We start from the raw sequence: 16414 nt of genomic DNA, 5'->3' as shown, positions 1-16414 counted from the left end.
TGGAGGTGGAGAGAGAGAGACCTTGTAGACGAGATGTTTTCAGGTGGAGATAAGGGCTACGAAGATGGTGTTTGCTAAACGAATAGACTAACGAACAACACCATCGATGTCTACAAGGAAAAAGATGGTGGGGGCCAGGGCCATGGCAGTATATGCATGAGCTTGGGATAAACGTCAGAGGTGGAGCCAAAAAAAAAAAAAAAAAAAAAGCTTCCGACCATTTATTTATTCATTCAAGAAAGTTTTATAGCGCGTGTATATGCGCCAGGTGCTGGGAACAAATGAGACACATTTCTAAATAGGCAACAAAGAAACAAGTGTATAAAATGTCAGGTTTGTCGGATGGTGGTCAGGGCTTAACGCGGGGAAGTGGGAAAGAAGGGCTGTGATTTAAAATGGAGAGATTTGGGAAGATTTCCTAAGAGGGTGACATGGAGTAAAGAACTGCTGGGGCCGGGGAGCTAGCCATGAAGTTGCTTGCCTAAGGCAGGGGGAGCAGCATGTGCAAAGGCCCTGTGGCAGGATTTGGAGGCAAAATTCTGCGGTGGCCTCATGTGTTGGAGAAACAGTGAGGAGGCCTGCGTGGCCGGGGCAGGCTGAGTGAGGGAAAGCGGTGAGTGGGAGACATGAGGGCAAGGCGGGGTACAGGGATGTGTCATGTGGGGCCTCGTTGGCTGCAGGGAGGTGGGCTGTAAGAAGGGGGCATCACGACTTGACCCGGGTGCTCACAGGTGTGCTCCTCTGTGGGGAGGATAGACTGTGGGCGGGGGAGGGGGCAAGGTGGGGAGCCTGGGGACCAGGGTGGACGGGGAATGTATTGATTCAAGCTAGGATGTGGGGGGGCCAAGCCAGAGTGGAGGCAGAAGAGAGAGGGTTCAGAAGAGAGCAGATTTTGAGTATTTTGCCCCGGGGGGGTACTGCTCGTGGGTTGGATATGGCGGAAGGCATCAGGCCTCAGGAGCTCCTGCAGCAGCCCCCACTCCTAGGTGCGCTGTGTTGGGCGGGAAGAGTCCTGTACAGGGGAGGCCGGACTGCTGATGCTCCCGCCTCTCCCCGCCCCGCCCCCCCCCATGGCTCCGCCTCCTCTACCCCCTCCGGGGCGACAGTTACAGGCAAAGAGGAAGTGGTAGCCGGCTAGGATAGGCAGGCAGGCAGGCGGTGGAGGCAGCGAGGGCGCGGGCCGCCCGGCGAGGCAGCAACCATGGAGCTGTGGCGCCAGTGCACCCACTGGCTGATCCAGTGCCGGGTGCTGCCCCCCAGCCACCGCGTGACCTGGGATGGGGCCCAGGTGTGCGAGCTGGCACAGGCCCTGCGGGATGGCGTCCTTCTGTGCCAGCTGCTCAACAACCTGCTGCCCCACGCCATCAACCTGCGTGAGGTCAACCTGCGCCCCCAGATGTCTCAGGTGAGCCAAGGGCTGGGAGTGGAGGGGTGTACCCTGGGGGGGCACCGGGAGGGGTAAGGCACTGAAACTCTGGGCTTGTGATGTGGAAGGGAATATACTCCCAGCTCTGGGGCTGGCGTGGAGGGGAGGATGGGGGGCGGCTGGAGGGGGCGGTAAACTCTGAGATTCTGGGGTATTTCACCCAAGGTTAACAGGAGTGGGTTAACAGGCTCTGAGTTAGTGCACATCCAGGCTGAGAACTAGCAAACTCGGGGTTAACGCTCTCGGGTCCCGGACTGAGTCCACTGAGGTTCAAGCCCCAGGTGGGGCTGTGTGGGGGTTATTGAGGGACACCTGGGAACCCCCAGGTGTCCAATGGGGTGCCTGAGGTTTTGGCCTCCTTTGACATCCCCCCCACTTCTGCCTATGGGGGAGGGGCCTCCACCAACTTCTTCCCCCACATGTGTCTCCTCCTCCCGGGCCTGGGCCCCTTCCTTCCCCTCACATCTTCTTCCCCTTCGCTTCCTGCCTGGGCCTGGGGCGTGTGGGGCGCATGCGGTGGGTGGGGGGCTGTGGGCCTCTGGGCTCTGGTCTTCCTAGCTCTCTCCATCCCTAGGTGGCATTGAGAAAAGCCCCTGGTCCTGAGCCTGAGAGTGGATCCTGGGGTCTTGGAGCCTAGAAACAGCTGCCCTTTCTCTGTAGGGCTTTCTGCAAGGGCCCAGGTCCGGGGAGGGTGGATGGACTGAGCTGGCCCTGCCAGTCTCAGGAAACATATTCAAATCCCTATTTGAATGTGGTGGGGGTGGAGGAGATAACGTGACTGGGGCCACTGTCTGTAGCACCTTCTCTGGGCCGCTGTGGTCTCCTGGGTGCAGGGTGGAGGCCGTGCGTGCTGGGGTCTGGGGGCTCTGGTTGCCTCACCTGCCCTGGGAGTCTGAGGGGACCCTGGCCTCTGGCCCTCAGGCTCCACTCTGGAATGAAAGCTTTGTGCCGGGATCTGTGCATTGTTTCATTGTTCTGGGGCCTTTTCTCTGGTCCGAGAGGCCATGTGCATATTAGGGGACTGGGCCCATGGCGGCCGAGGCGGGGGGGGGGGGGGGGGGGGGGGGGTCCCTGGGGGCATTCCCCAGGGACAGGGCCATGGGGTGGGAGAGGTGGGTGGCCCACCCTCCTTAGCCTAGGCAGGGCTTCCTGTAAGGGTGAGGGAACTCCTGAGGCCCAGCCCCTCTGGCCACAGGCCATCCCAGATTTGCCTACATTTGCTTACCTCCTAGCTTCCAGCCAAACGTCGTCCCGTCTGGCCCCAGGCTGGCAGGCAGTCAGGGTCCCCAGTGAGGCTCTAACAACAGCTAATCAGGAAGTGGGTAGACTTGAGCATGAACTTCCACCCTGCCTGCATCTAGCCTACAGCTGGTTCCCCAAGGAAGGGCACGGGGACGTGGAGTTACTGTCTAGGAGGGAGGCTGTGGGGGGCTGCAGGGATACAGCTTCTGTCTTTGTGCCGGGCCGTGCGGAGGACCCAGGCGTGGCCTTCCGGGTGCTCCCAGGCTGGGAGACACAGACACCCCTAGCCCTGTGTTGTCAGGACTGGGACAGAGGGAGAAACCTCTGGGCTGGGGGCCCTTGAGGCAAAGGCAAGACATTGCCTGGTGATGTCAGGCTTTATACAAGAGGGGACATTTGTGTGATGTTTTGCAGCATGAGTAGGAGTTCTCTCATTACTCTGGCTTCCTGTGCCCAGCTGTGTCAGGCCCCAGGCTGCACAAGGGGGTCCCCCAATCCTCCCCATCTGGAGCTCTGTGCCTTCCTGCCCCTCCTCGTCTCGTCTCCCCTCGAAGCTCAACCCCGTGCGCTGTTCCTAGCAGGGATGTGTGCAGGAAGCTAAAAGGTGGCTCCAGTAAGGTGGAGGGAGGTGAGGTGCCACATGAATAGAGCAGGGCCCCGTCTGTCAACTGATATAAGCTGGGGATGTGGACTGCCTGTGGGATGTGGCAGTGGCATTTGGGATACAGAAGGGCGAAGGGCAGAGGGAGAAATGGGGAGGGGTGGGGATGCCCCTGGGCTGAGCAGCTGGCTAGAATTTGGATACTTCTCCGTTTCTCTCTTTTCCTCTTCACAGTTACTCTGCTTTTTCTCGGTTGTTTCCAGGGAAGAGGGCTGGAAGAGGGCATTCACTCATCACCAGTTACGATGTATGTCAGGCCTCTTCTTGGTGCTGAGACGGTGGGAAGGACACACACACAGAGCCCTGTCGCTGAGGAGCCCGAATTGCAGTGGGCGAGACGGACAATGGCTAACTTGTGGGGAGGGGAGGGACAAAACAAAGCAGCGGAGGGAGCACGGGAGTGTGCGGGTCACGCTTTTGAATAGGGGGTCCTGGAAGCCTCGCTGGTAAGGTGACATTTGAGCAGAGCCCTGGGGAAAGTGAGGGAATGAGCCTTGTGAATTCAGGGAATTGCTGTGAATACAGTGCTCCTGCCAGGGGTGCGGCCAGTGCAAAGGCCCTGAGGTGAGAGCTTGTGGTTGCCCACAGAGTCTGGTGGGAGTGGTTCATGACTGAGGTCGGACCAGGGGGAGTCTCTAAGCTGGATGGTCCCTCTGAGACCTGAGATCTGAGGCTGGATGGTCCCTCTGAGATCTGATATCCTCACAGACGGCACACTGAGCCGCAGACAGTCTAACTCAGCTCCTTCCTCTGGGAGTCTGGGTGGCAGAGATGAAAGTGTAAGGTCAAGGGACTGGGGAGGGAGGGATGAATGTGACAGTCATTGTGGGAAAGACCCGCCAGGGCGTGGGAGCTGATTAGACCTGGCAGGGACAGGCGCTGGGCCCTGGATGATGTCAAGGTCCCCAGCCTGTGAATACCCCGGTCACTGGCAAGGCAGTGGAGAGGGCAGGAGAGTTAGAACAGGGCCTCAGCTCGAGGGAGGTGGCTCTGAGGGGCCAGAGTTCAAATTCTGACACACCACTTCCTGGCTTCACCTCTCTGAGCCTCAGTTTCCCCATCTGTGAAACATGGGTACAAATGGCACCTTTATTTGGGAGGACGGTTGTACTATTTCAGCACTGCTTAGCACGGTCTGTGACACCTGAAAATGCCTGATAAACTGTCTGTTTAGGAAGGACGGGGGGTAGCAGGAGGGTGGGTAGCATAATGGCAAGCAGGAATTTGGGTTGGGGTAGTATTTCTCAGCTGGGGTGATTTTGCGCCCCCGGGGCATTTGGCAATGTCTGGACACGTTTTTGGCCCATCATATCTGGGAGATGCTACTGAAATGTAGTGGGTAGGTATCAGGGATGCTGCTCAGTATCCGACACAGCAGAGAATGATCTCCCCAAACATCAATAGTGCTGAGGTTGAGGGGCGCCTGGGTGGCTCAGTCGGTTAAGCATCCGACTTTTGATTTCGGCTCAGGCCATGATTCCAGGGTTGTGGGATCGAGCCCTGCGTCCACTCAGTGTGGAGCCTGCTTGAGATTCTCTCTTTCTCTCTTTTTCTCTCTCCCCCTCTGCCCCTCTTCTGCTCATTCTCTCTCTCTCTCTCTCTCTCTCTCTCTCTCTCTCTCTCTCAAATTAAAAAAACAATTGAAAATAGTACCAAGGTTGAGAAATCCTATGCTAGGGGACAGAGAGCCTGCAAAAGACTTTAAAATATTTGGTTAAATAATACATTCATATGGTTCAAATATTAAAACACATAAAAAGGTGCACAGGGAAAAGTTTAACTTCTAGTCCTGTCCCTCAGATACCCAGCTCCTTCCTTTCCTCATAAGTAACTTTTTTCTAAGTTGACTGTATATCCTTCCAGAATTTATTGCAAACATAGGCAACTAGAAATGTAGGTTCTTATTTCCTACCCTACTCCCTTAACTTGAAAGATGGTACATACAACTGGTTCCTTTATATCTTGCTCTCCTCGCTTTGATAATCGTCTTGGGAATCTTTCCAAATCAATATAGAGAGAGTGTCCTCATTCAAAAAAAAAAAAAAATGACTGTATGATATGCTGGATAATCCATTTGTTAAACAAATTACTTCTGTTGAGCTAACTATGTGCCAAGCATTAGTCCAAACCAGGGGCCAGCAAACTACAGCCCAACAGCAGAATCTGGACCACAGCATGTTTTTATAAATAAAGTTTTACTGGCACCCAGCCATCCCCACTGATGCATGTATATATCGTCTATGGCCGCTTTCCAGCTGCAGCTATGGAGTTGAGCAGTCGCCACAGAGACTCCTCCCTGTGGAGCTGGAAATATTTACTATACAGAACTTTGTAGAAACAGTTTGCAGATCCCTGTTCTAAGCACTTTTTACATTTGTTTAGTTCTCACAACACCCTGTTAGGTGTAATTATCCTCATTTTTCACATGAGTGATGGAGGCACAGAGATGTTGAGTAACCTGCTGCAGGGCACCCAGCTTGGAAGCGGCAGACTTGGGGACTGGAATCATGGGCAGCCCGGTCCTGGGGTTCTTGCTGTCCGCAGTCACCCTAAAATGCCTCTGTCCCGCTGCTCAGCTGGGTGATCATTTATTTTATCATCCTTTCTCTCAGCGGACACTTGGGTGGTACCAGGCTTTTGTTATGATACATTTACTGCAGCCATTAACCTTGTCCACGAGTCACTTTTTGCTGACTCCACCCTGTGACCTTGGGCATGTTACCTAACCTGTCTGTGCCTCAGTTTCCTCATCTGTAAAATGGGGATAATAAATCCCTATCTTTAAGCATCGTTGTGACAGGTAATGGATTACTCTAAAGAACGTAGAAAAGTCCCTGGCTACATAGAAATCTTACTATTGCTGCCATACACGTGAGCAAGTGTATTCATGGCATACGTTCTCAGAAGGACTTGCTGGCCCGAAGTGTGTGAGCCTTAGTGTTTCTGGCAGATGTGGCCAAGTTGTTCTCCATAGGGGATTGTTCCCCAGTGGACTGTTCTAATTACATTACCACTAGCAAAGCATAAGAGTGCTTACTGTCCTTGGAGCTCTGCCAACTTAATGGGTGATAAAGCTCACTATAGATCAATTTACATTTCTCTTATTCTGAGTGAGGTTGAACCTCTTCCTTTGTCTAAGAGCTATTTCTATTTTTTCTCGGCAAAGTAATATCTGTTCATTTCATTTGCCCATTTTTTTTTCCCCCTTTCTGGGACCGTTTGCCTTTTTTTCTTATTGATTTTTAGAAACTCTTTACATATTAGGCTGGCTTGAATTTCAAGTCAGGTACTTACTACCTTTGTGATCTTGAAGGGAAAAAAAAATGTTTCTTACTCTGTCTGAGCCCTGGTTGTCTTATCTATAAAGTGGGATGTGAATAGCACCTTTAAGGCTTGGGTGAGCCTTAAATGTGATAGGTTAAGTTAAATTCCTTTTTAATGTGATTGATGTGCTGAATTTAGCAAATGCGAAAATGGTGGAGGCACTCTTTTGGTTAATTTGATTTCAGTCAGTCTGAGTTGGCTGTACGATGTGGCGTAAGTCAGCGTGTGTGATGTTAGCTGCTGTAACAAACTGTTCACTTCGCTGGCAATAAGAGTTTACTTCTCGCTCACATCACAATCCAGTTTGGGTCAACTGGGAGCTTAAGAGGGTGGCTCTTCTTTACAAAGTCCCTGTAGCACCTGGGCTCTCCCCATCCCATGGCCCTTCTCTCCCTAAAGCCCTTGGAGCCGTCTCTATCCCAGAAGGTAGGGGAGAGGAGTGTGAGGAGGGAACCCATGAGAGGCTGTCATGGGCCAGGCCCAGATGTGGTGCTGTCGTCTCCATTCTTGTTCCATTGGCCAGAACTCCATCACATGGCCCCCTCCAACTGCAAGAGAGGCTGAAAATGGTCTGGCTGGGAGCCAGGGAGGATAGGAAATGGGTTGGGTGGACATAGAAAAGTCAATGTCGTAGAACCCCGGAGTGATGCCTCGCTGCCTTCAGAGATGCAGGTCTGGAGGGGTTGGCTTGGAGGAGTCCATGGTGGGAAAAGGAATAAGGAGGGCTTGAACCAAAGCCACAGGGGAGGGATCCAGCTAGGGATGGGGAAGCCTGGGTGGGAGAAAATTGCAGCAAAGTAGGTTGGGTTGGGTTGACCAGAAGATCTTCTCTGAAGATATCTACTACGGCTGATGGGGCTGGAAGTCTGGGAGCGTCAACATTTGGTATTGTGCCTTCTCTTCTAACGTTTTATTCTGTGTACTGACCTCCTTCTGGGTCTAGTACTGGGAAATGTCACCCTTCAGGACTTTCTTTCCTCACTCTATTCCAGCCACAAGAGCCTCCTTGCTGTTCCCAGAACCCACCAAGCCCCATCCAGTCTCAGGGCCTTTGCATGTCTGTTTTTTGTCTTGTTTTATTTTTTTCCGTAGCACTTACCGCCCTCTGACTTACATAGATTTTACTTGTTTGTTTATTATCCACTTCCCCCCACTGGATGTCAGGGAAAGGCTTTTTGTCCGTTTGGTTCACAGCTGTGTCCCTGTGCCTAGAACAGCACCTGGCACATAGTAGGTGCTCAATAAATATTTACTGACTATTCACTTCATCCATCTATTCATTGTCCCTTTAATACAGGAACAACAGACTATCACTTATCAGGTGGCTGCCTCATTTCAGAAACAAAATTTAATTGACACAACAAATCACACATCTATGGACGTTTTGTCTGGGGCTGATTTCATGATATGACTAGTCATGACAAAGACACGAAGCCAAAAAAAAAAATTTACTATCTGTCTCTTTACAGAGTTTTCCAATTGATCCCTGATATAATGGGTATTTGTTGAGTGCTTACTTATTATTGGTTAGTGGTAGTGGCTTAGCAGTGGTTAAGTATGGATTGCTTGGGATCAGTCCAGCTTCTACTAGTTCCTAGTTATGTGACTTTGGGCAAGTGTCAAAGCCTCTTCTGCCTTTGGTTTTCTCATCTATAAAATGGGGAAAATGATGATGATGCTAGTAATAATAACGATGACACCACCCACGTCATAGACATTTCCTTTTATTAGGCCATGTGCAGGATGATAGAGAATTCCATGATGAACGAGACACAGACCCTCATGCAGCTCTTTGAAGTAGACCAGGAAATGGGCAGTTACAAAGGAGCGGAGCACAGTCCATGATGGGTGGGTGGAGCCCAGGGCATTGTGGGTGCAGAGAGGAGGAAACCCCTAGAAGCAATCAGGGTAAGCCTCCTGGAAGAGGAGACATGCTGATTGAGTGTGGGAGGTTGGGGCATATTTGAGGAGCCAAAATAAGTTCTGTTTGTCTCCCTTGTTAACACTAATGGCCAGGAAGTGGGCAGAACCTGAGGCTGTGTTGGGTGGGCATAGCTGAGCTCCTAAAGACCTCACCACAATGCAGAGATGAACTGTCGACCTTTGATAGCAGGGATGGTGTTCTGAGACCTGGACTTTAGGAGGAACTTGGGGGTCAGGTCCCCTGGGGAAGAAATAAGGGATGTTCAGTCAGAGAAGTTTGAAATTTGAGGAAATTCTGAGCTCAGTCTGCAGAAATTTTAACCAAGGGTTTTAGACCTTGTGACAGAAAACCCCACTGAAACTGGCTTAGTAAAAAATCGGATTTATTAGCTCCCATAAGTGAAAAGCTTGGGAGAAAACGTCTTCGGGTCCAGCTGGATCCAGAGGCTCTGACAGTCTCAGGAACCCCTCCCCGCCCCCATCTCTTGGCTCTGCTGTCTTTTGAGTGTTTTCCTGCATTCTTGGCCATTCTTTCCCCTCATCGTGGTGGGCAAGGATGCCCAGCTGCTCCAAACGTATTGCCTGCAGTTCTGTGTGCAGTGGAAAATGGGCACTCAAGCCCAATCTATGCTTCATTGGACGAGATTTCTTTGCGGGGGGCGGGGGTGTGTGTGTCACGTGTCTGTTCCAAACCAATTGTTGCGGTTGGTAGAATACAGTGTTCTGATTGGCTGGGTTGAAGTCACACACCCATTCCAGCAGCTGGGGAGGAGGGGTCCCCATCCAAAGGAGCAAGATTAGGAGGAGGGGGCATGGTTCCACAGGGGACACCGAGGGTCTGCTGGCAAGAAGTGGGGAGTAGATGTCAGGAGGCCCCCCACGTTTATATTGGCTTCAAGTACTAACTTCAGCACAGATCTTCACCGTTGACATTGGAAGCTGCATCTTTCTCTGTCCTGAGGGCTGCCTTGTGCCTTGCAGGATGTTTGGAGGCATCCCTGACCTCCACCCACCCCATGTAGCACCCTCTCCCCTGCAGTTGTGACAACAAAGTATCTGCAGACAGTGTCCAATGTCAAAGTGTCCAAAACAGAAACTCTGTTTTGGAGGGAGTGAGCTTCCTGTCTTGGGGAGGGTCCAAAGAGAGGTGCATGAACAATTACTGTCTGAGGACAGTAAAGAAGAGATTGTGAGCTTCTTTGAGTTAGAATAATCATTTATTTTAGTATCAGCCACAGGCGCTGTGCTGAGTGCAGGGCTTATGGGACAGGACACAACAGATACACTCACTGCTCTCTGGAGTTCATGGCCTTGTGGGGGAGAAGGGTAGTGTACTTGTTTCCTGTGGCTGCCCTAATAAAGGATCACAAACTGGGTGGCTTAAAATAACAGAAAAATATTGTCTCATGGTTCTGGAGATTAGAGGTCTGAAATCAAGGTGTGGGCAGGGTCAAGCTCCTTCTGGAGCCTCTTGGGGGCAAACAGTTCCTTGCCTCTTCCAGCTTCTGGTGGCTCCAGGCGTTGCTTGGCTCCTGGCTATGTCACTCTGTCTTCACAAGGTTGTCTCCCCTGCATCTGTGTATCTGTGGGTCTCCTCTGTGTATCTTGTGTATGGACACTTGTTGGAGGATTTAGTGCCCCCCTCCCCAGTAATCCAGGATGATCTCATGATCTCAAGATCCTTAACTACCTCTTGCAAAGTCCTTTTATTATTTTTTTTCCCTGAATAATGTCACATTCATAGGTTCTACGCGTCTGATGTCACATCTTTTAGGGAGGGCCACCATTCAACCCACTATAGACAGTAAACAAGAAAATCAACAAAATATGACAGTAAGTGTTGCAGACAAAATAGGCCAGGGGTCAAGTTGGAGAAGAGGAAAGGGTCATGCTTCTGGAGGGTGCTCAAGACAAGCTGAAAGATGTAGGATAAGGAGCTAGTTCTGGGAAGAATGGGGGGGGGGGGGCAAATGCTGTGCAAAGGCCCTGTCGTGAGGAGGGTCTGAAGGAAGGTGAACGATGAAGGGAGAGAGCTGGGAATAAGATTGGGGAGGAAGGCACTTCACTCGCCTGGCTGTGGGTACGTGTGCAAAATTAAACGTGATGGGAAGTCCTTGGAGGGTTCAAGCAGACTGGTAGGTTGAAGGGGTCCTACCAGCTGCTCTGTGGGGGACCAGGCTGTAAGGGTGATAGAAATGGAAGTGAGGGGACATGGGCAGAGGAAGTCGATGGAGGTGTCCCACAGGGATGTGATGGTGCCATGGACTAGGACTTGGGACTAATGGATGGGCTCCCATTTTGGTGGTTGTGCCAATCAGAGTTTCTGATGGTCCAGATGGGGGAGGGGTAGAAGTGAACGAAAGGAGGCAAGATATTGTCTAAGCTTATAACTTAGGAACCTGCCCAAATGGGGACATTGTCTGCTAAGATTGGAAGGCTGGGGAGAGCCAGGTTTTGAGGAGTTCTGATGGGGCTGAGTTACCATGGAGAAGGAAGGCGGCATAGCCTAATGGTTAGTGCGGTGGGGAGTAGCTCTGTCCTCCCAGGGGACATTTGGCAATGCCTGAAGATATTTTTGCTTGTCACTACTGGAGGGAGTTGTGTGCTCCTGGCATCTAGTGGGTAAAGAACAAGGGTGCTGCTGATATCCATCCTAACTGTCCTATAATCCCAGGGGCAAGGACTCTAGCTGCATGGGGGTCTGAGTTCCAGTCCTGACTGTGGGATCTTGGATGACTTACTGAAACTTTCCATGACTCAGTCTCCCCACTTTTCAAATGGGGGTCACGATAGCCCATGCCTTATAGGTCTGTCACAAGAATTAAGTGAGCATAATGGTTGTAAAGTCGTCACATGCCGCAAGCAGAACCTATTGTGATTGGTAAACAAACTCATTCGGGTGGATGAGATCATCTGGAGAGGGAGGGAGGAGAGAGAGAGAGAGAGAGAGAGAAAAGGAAAGGGGTCTGAGTCCCAGGGTGCAGCAGCATGGAGAGGTCAGGGAGAGGAGGAAGAAGCAGCCAAGGAGTCAGAAGAGAGCCAGTGACTCAGGAGGGAGGAAAGCCAGAAGGATGTAGTATCCAGAGGCCAAAAGAGGAAAGTGTACTCAGAATGATCCCCACCTGAGTACAGTGAGGTGTTGGTACTCGGAAAAGAACAGTTTTACTGAAGTGGACGGGAATAGTGTTGGAAAGTATAATAAATAACACTAGAAACAGGTCCGATGTATGGAGCCCTTACTATGTGCAAGTGTTGTCCAAAGTACGTAAAACTTATTACCTCCTTTGGTTTTCACAGCAAATCCATGGAATAGGTGCCATTACGTTCAGGTTACCTCTTCTGTGAATCGGAGCACCCCAAACTTGATGACGTAGGACAACCATTTTAGAATTCTCACAGATTCTGTGAGTCAGGAATTCAAATGGAGTGTGGAGATGATGGTTTGTCAGCCCCACGATGAGAAGCCTTGAATGTCTGAGGGCTGGAATCAGCTGGAGTACCCTTCACTCACAGTCTGGGCTGGGGTGACTCAAGGCTGAGCTCAGCTGGGGCTGGTGCCTGGAGCACTGGCATGAGGGCTCTCTGTGTGGCTTGGGCTCCCTCACAACATGGTGACTGGGTTTTGAGAAGGAGTGCGGAGAGACCAAGTGTTTCACAAGGTGGAAGCCGCTGACCTACTTGGAGACCACGTAGTGCTGCTTTGCTGCAGTCACCAAAACCTGCCTGGATTCCAGGGCCGGGGAATCAGACTCCACCCCCTGAGGGTGGTGTGACAAATCACACTGCAGAAGAGCTTGCTGCATGGGTGATATGTTTGTGGCCATCTTTGGAAAGCACAATCTGTTACTGATTATTAACCCTAGTCTCACAGATGAGGACATGGAAACATGGAAAGTTTAAGTGAGTTGCCCAAGTTAACAAGTAGCTATGTTGGGATTTGAAACCCCAAACCTGTGACCACCATAAGCACTATATGAATATTGCCTCTTTGAAGGGACATATGAACCTTAGAAGATAGTCTTGGCTTCACATTTCTGGTTTTCTCAGTCAGGGTTTAGCCAGGAAAGCAGAAATCATCTTAGATCTTTCAGAGAGGATTTAATTCAGGGAATGGCTCATGGATGATGGGGGAGCTGAGCAGACAGATGGGGAATACTGAGGCAACCCAGAGAGTGGCCACTAGGCTAGAGAAACAGTAGAAGAGGTGACGTGACTAGGATCCAGAGGCCAGAACCATGCAGAGGATCCAGGACGTTGCTCAAGAGCTATTATCATCAGGGAGCTGAGACCAGGAAGGAGACATATTTGTTGCTGTGAAGAGGCACAGCAAGAGAGGGAGAAATACCCTGGTTTCTCTTTCTCCCGCCCTCTGGTTTCCTGCCTGGGCATCCCATTGGCTAAGCCTACCTGGAAGCCAGGGTGCAAAGGAGCCTGGGAAATGTAGTTCCCTTTGCTACAGAGTAGAGCAAATGGCAGACAGGGAATGGCTCTGAGAGCAAGCAGGCCAACGGTCCTCATAGTGACTGACTCTTTGAGCTCAGTGTATTATCTCAACGGGAGCAGCTGCTACTGCTATTTGCCTGAGAACAGACGAAACACAGCGGTTTTAATTTGCAAGGCAGGGTCCTTTTTAGCTCTAATGGCTCTGGTGGTTTTGGAGTTCAGCTCAATCTTAGATCAAACCCAGATCTCCTTTCTTAGGATTCTCCACCAGCACACAGCTCATCAGCCTTCCTCTAGACAACCCATCAGAGATCTTCCTGCCGTCATTATGTCCCCAGCTTCCTCCAAGTCACCTCCAGGCCTGGTGGAACACCACAGCACCTTCATGGCTGCTCAGTGGATAGTGTGTTTCCAGAAATCCACCTGGGGTTGTCTGTCTTGTGCCTGTTTGTCCTGGGGCCTCGGAATGATCCCCACCTGAGTACAGCATCCAGCACCCCAAGAGATGTGCGGCTGTTCCCTTCAGTGTGCTCTGTGTTGGGGCATGGGACTGGGGGAATTGGGGGAAAGGCATCAATCATTTGTGCTTCCCTCTCAAGGACTCAGAGATATGGCCAAAGGGTGGGGTGCTTGGGGGACAAGCACCCGCCCCATTTTTTTTTTTTAATTTTTTTTCAACGTTTTTATTTATTTTTGGGACAGAGAGAGACAGAGCATGAACGGGGGAGGGGCAGAGAGAGAGGGAGACACAGAATCGGAAACAGGCTCCAGGCTCCGCCATCCGCCCAGAGCCCGACGCGGGGCTCGAACTCACGGACTGCGAGATCGTGACCTGGCTGAAGTCGGACGCTTAACTGACTGCGCCACCCAGGCGCCCCTGCACCCGCCCCATTTTGATGGCACAGTTTTGCTCTCCAGTTTTGGCAGATCAGCACCTGATACTGCCCTTTGTTCACTCCCTCCCACTCCCGCTTTCTCATTCTGCTCCAGCCATAGTGGCCTCTGACCTCTTCTTCCTATGCACTAGGCAGCATCCTGCCTCAGGGCTTTTGTCCTGGCTTGTCCCTCTGCAGGCAGACACCCACCTGGATCATTCCATCCTTCAAGGCTTTGCACCGACATCACATTCTCAGTGAAGCCTCCCAGACCTCCTTATTTAAAACTGCACCCCCTCCTGGCATTTTCCATCCCTTTAATCCCACTTAGTTTTCTTCCTTAATACCTCCCCCCCTCCACATAGGTATTCGTGTAACACTTTGGTTGTGTGTCTCCTTCTACCAGAGCGTCAGCCTCGCACGGGCAGGGGTGTGTATCCCTTTTGTTCACAGCTGTATCCCCAGCACTGGAATCAGTACCTGGGGCCTAGGTGATGCCCAATAAATATTTGTTGAATCAATGAAGGGGTGGTTGCAAAATTAGAGTGTTCTCTCATGTGACATCATCTGATCATATGTTATGTACCCTTTTAGTTTACTTCTTTTTTTTAATATATTTATATATTATTTTATATATTTTATAAATTCTATAAATTAAATGTAGTTTATATATTTATTTAGAGGGAGAGAGAGAGAGCGTGAGCAGGCAAGGGGCAGGGAGAGGGAGAGAGAGGATCCCAAGCACGTTCCGTGCTGTTAGTGTGGAGCCCGACGTGGGGCTCGAACTCACAAACCGTGAGATCCCGGCCTGAGCAGAAATCAAGAGTCGGAGAGTTCACTGGCGGAGCCACCCGCCGGGGCGGGGGGGGGGGGGGGGGGAGTCTGCTTCTTTCACTCGGCCCCTTCTTTTGCGATTTATTGTAGTGCTGTGCACATCAGTCCTTCCTGCCTTATTCCTGAGTAGTGTTCCAGCACACAGACGCCCCCCACTTTGCTCATCCTTTCTCCCGTTGATGGACACTTCGGGGGGCCATGTTTTGGCTACCACTGGTATGGTTGCTCTGAACGTTTGCTTTCATTTCTCTGTGTAGACGCCGTGGGGGTGGGGAGAATGAATCGAGTGGTAGGTGCAATGTCTAACCTTTTAGGAAACTGCCAAGCCATCCTTCCAACTCGGTGGTACCGTTTGACATCCCAGTCCCCGGGGTGTGAGGGTCGCCTGGAGCGCTGCTCCTCCCTCTGCGCCACCCCTCGGTCCTTGGCTTTACCAGACACCTCTGCCATTTCACCAGATCCCTCCCGTGGCTCCCTGTGCTGGTTCCCGTGCTCACTCACCACCGCTGTTAACGGTGTCATGTCGCTGTCTGTTCAGTGTCTGTCTCCCCACTAGACTGTGAGCTCTGTAGAGACGGGGTTCGGCCTGTGTTGGCCACCACCGGCTCCCAGGCCTTGGCACACAGTAGGCACTCAGTACATGCTTGCTGAATGAATGAATGAATGAATGAATGAATGAGCCTGGCTGTTGGGCCAGGTGCTGGAGTGGAGATTCAGTTGGTATTTTCATGCCCAGAGTGAAGATGAGGACCCCCCCCCCCAAGTTGGTGCAGTGACCCACCCAAGTTTCTTCAGCGGGTGGCCACCGGGCTGGGAGTCGAACCATGTCTCTCTGACCCCCTTGACAGGCCCTGAGAAGCTGAGTGTGTGCTGGGGTGAGAGGGGAGGAGAGAGAAGAGAGACAGGCTGGCGTGGGGGGAGGTTTTGAAGGCCAGGATGAGGTGATGCTCTGCACCCCTGCTTCCAGGCTTCAAAAAGAGTGCACAGCATGCCCAGCCTCTCTGGTCTGCAAGATGAAGTCTTGCAGTCCCAAGATTAAGGGGCTTCAGGGCTGAACACGGAGCCCCCCCCCCCCCCTTCCTCTGTCTCCCTGAGCAAGCCCTGGTAACAGGCATTTCCTGTTTCCGGTGGCTCCCTGGGCTGGGCTGGGGGTGGGGGAGTGGATTGCGGCACTTGTGCTCAGCTGTGGGTCCCTCTCCTGCTCCCTGCCCCCAGCCACCAAATGGGGCCTCCGTCCCTGCACACTGGTTCCCTGGAGGAGGGTGGCAAGCTAACCAAACTCTGTGGCTCTTTCTTTGTCTTGGGCAGGGGTGGTGAGGAGCCCGCAGGCAAAGGGGAAGTGTCTGGGTGCTGATTTGCATATGGGCAAGATGCCAGCCCAGCTCTCCGATATTCTGGTGGAAGGGGGAGGGGGGCTGAGGGGTTCGCCTCACCAACGGGGAGGAAATGTATTCACACGCCCCTCCTACCTTTGGTTAAAAGGCCTCCTGTCCTTTGCCACCTTCTCCCACGCTTTGGGCTACCGAGAAGTCCTTGCGGTGGTCTAACCTCAGTCATTCCTGCTGTCTGAGGGAGCCCCCCGTTTTTCAGCTGGGCCTACCCCATCCAGCAGGGCTGATGAGTCATAGCCCCTTTCGCCCCTTGAGATGTCACATGACTGGGGGGAAGAAGTCTCAAGGCTCAGCT

General features: G+C 51.9%; 1 protein-coding gene across 4 annotated transcripts in view; it reads left to right on the top strand.

The window, feature by feature from the left end:
• The first annotated feature begins 843 nt into the window (after positions 1-843).
• VAV1 (vav guanine nucleotide exchange factor 1) overlaps positions 844-16414 on the top strand; it is a 46791-nt gene continuing 31220 nt past the window's right edge. For 3 of the 4 annotated variants that reach the window (XM_027050092.2, XM_027050090.2, XM_027050089.2), the window contains exon 1: positions 844-1405. In XM_027050092.2, the coding sequence (XP_026905893.1) occupies positions 1202-1405 (204 nt within the window). In that variant the 5' untranslated portion in view covers positions 844-1201. The remainder of the gene's footprint in view (positions 1406-16414) is intronic. The other variant, XM_027050091.2, reaches the window with a different exon arrangement.

This window comes from Acinonyx jubatus, chromosome A2 (assembly GCF_027475565.1).
Source record: "Acinonyx jubatus isolate Ajub_Pintada_27869175 chromosome A2, VMU_Ajub_asm_v1.0, whole genome shotgun sequence".
Taxonomy (NCBI): Eukaryota; Metazoa; Chordata; class Mammalia; order Carnivora; family Felidae; genus Acinonyx; species Acinonyx jubatus.
The sequence above is the reverse complement of the archived record's forward strand: the minus strand, read 5'-3'. Positions and strand labels throughout refer to the sequence as shown.